This window comes from Dioscorea cayenensis, chromosome 5, assembly GCF_009730915.1.
Source record: "Dioscorea cayenensis subsp. rotundata cultivar TDr96_F1 chromosome 5, TDr96_F1_v2_PseudoChromosome.rev07_lg8_w22 25.fasta, whole genome shotgun sequence".
In the NCBI taxonomy this organism is placed as follows: Eukaryota; Viridiplantae; Streptophyta; class Magnoliopsida; order Dioscoreales; family Dioscoreaceae; genus Dioscorea; species Dioscorea cayenensis.
The window spans coordinates 5,143,253-5,144,877 of NC_052475.1; the positions used below are offsets into that span (position 1 = coordinate 5,143,253).

The window sequence follows — 1,625 nt, forward strand, 5'->3', positions numbered from 1 at the left end:
AACAAATGGCGGAGGATCATTCCATGAAACTGCTAATGATGGTTCTAGTAATATCAAACAATTCTTCCTCTCAAGTTGGAAGGCGGCTTCTGGCCTAAATGGATCGATTATACAATATACGAAGCAAATTTTATCATCAAAGCCAATAAAACTTTTGGTGAAACTGCCTTGGAAGGTAATCACCAGTCTTCCGGTGTTCTCTGTCCTTAAAAAACCAGTTGAATACCTTTTCTTCTCAGGAACAAGTGCAAATTCAAAGACCGAAAAGTCACGTTCGAATTCGAGCATCAACAAGCAACCATTGATAGAAGAGATCATGATTCCATCAGTGAGGGAACTTGTCAATGCCGGCATTAGCTTTTCTGCAACAAAAGGCGATGTGATGACGATTCAATTCGATATGAAGACAGTCACCTTATACCTTCCTACTGTTAAATTGGACAGCAACACTGAAGTTGTACTAAGGAACTTGGTTGCCTATGAAACATCAATAGCATCAGGACCTTTAGTTTTTACTCGATACACCGAGTTAATGAATGGAATTATCGATACTGATGAGGATGTAAAGCTTCTAAGAGAACAAGGGATTATCTTGAACAAAATGAATAGCGATGGTGAGGTTGCTAAGCTGTGGAATTCAATGAGTAGTTCAGTTAGGCTTACAAGAGTGCCATTTCTTGATAAGGTGATAGAAGATGTGAACAAGTATTATAACGGTAGATGGAGAGTAAAGACTATAAAGTTCATGAAGAATTATGTGTTTGGTTCATGGCAGTTCCTCACATTTCTAGCAGCTATTCTGTTGCTTTTGCTGACCAGTTTGCAAGCATTTTGTTCAGTTTATAGTTGTGCTCGCTGGATCAATGCAACAATCATTGGGCAATGATTATAGATTAATTAAGGTTTGGGAATATTGTTTTGGGTTTAATTGGTGTTGCCTTGGATTCGTTTGGTTTGTTTGACTTGTTTGATTTGTTTTATTTTACTTGTGAATTACTTCTTGTCGTGATGGAATGAAGAAAAAAGATTGATCTGTTTATGGCCCACGGAGTGTGTTTCAGATATGAAGAGATTTCAACAACTATATATGTTATGATCATCATCATTATACACCGAGTTTACTTTAGTATTAATTAGGTGAAGTGCAAATCTCATTAACTAAACTCTACCGAGTTTATCTTATAAACTTTCATGAAAAAACCTCAACTCAGATTTACAAGTTGAACAGAAGATGTTTTGAAAATAAACATTGTGTGTAAATTATGCTATTCTCATATATTAATTTCATATTACTTTCTTGGTTTGATGCCACTCATCCAAACATCTCAGGATGGTTGATGCTAAATTTCACAAAACTTCATTTCCATGATGTGCATAGGTTAAAGATGTTGCGCATGCATCTGTTGAGTAGGCTGATACCAGTGGACAAAATCTGAACATGATATAGCTTACGAGATTGATTAGGTTACTGGCTTTCTATATCAGTTTTTATATAAGAAATAGATTTGTTTCTGCATCAAAATTGGCATCTTCATCTTCATGCATTTTTAGCATTTTTTTTTTAATATTCATTTACTTTTTTTATTTACTAACACCGACTACTCTCTAGAAATATTCAATTAGCT

General features: G+C 35.0%; 1 protein-coding gene across 1 annotated transcript; it reads left to right on the plus strand.

Annotated features, from left to right (window-relative positions):
• The first annotated feature begins 5 nt into the window (after positions 1 to 5).
• LOC120259909 (putative UPF0481 protein At3g02645) lies at positions 6 to 886 on the plus strand. Its single transcript, XM_039267367.1, has 2 exons — positions 6 to 74; positions 176 to 886. Exons 1-2 carry the CDS (start codon positions 6 to 8, stop codon positions 884 to 886), a joined length of 780 nt encoding a protein of 259 aa, XP_039123301.1.
• The last annotated feature ends 739 nt before the right edge of the window (positions 887 to 1,625 follow it).

What these genes read in the sequence shown, in the direction of transcription:
- LOC120259909 (XM_039267367.1), top strand. Translation starts at nt 6, where the DNA reads ATGGCGGAGGATCATTCCATGAAACTGCTAATGATGGTTCTAGTAATA. An exon ending in CAAACAATTCTTCCTCTCAA is followed by an intron (nt 75 to 175) that starts GTTGGAAGGCGG and finishes CTGCCTTGGAAG; the next exon opens with GTAATCACCAGTCTTCCGGT.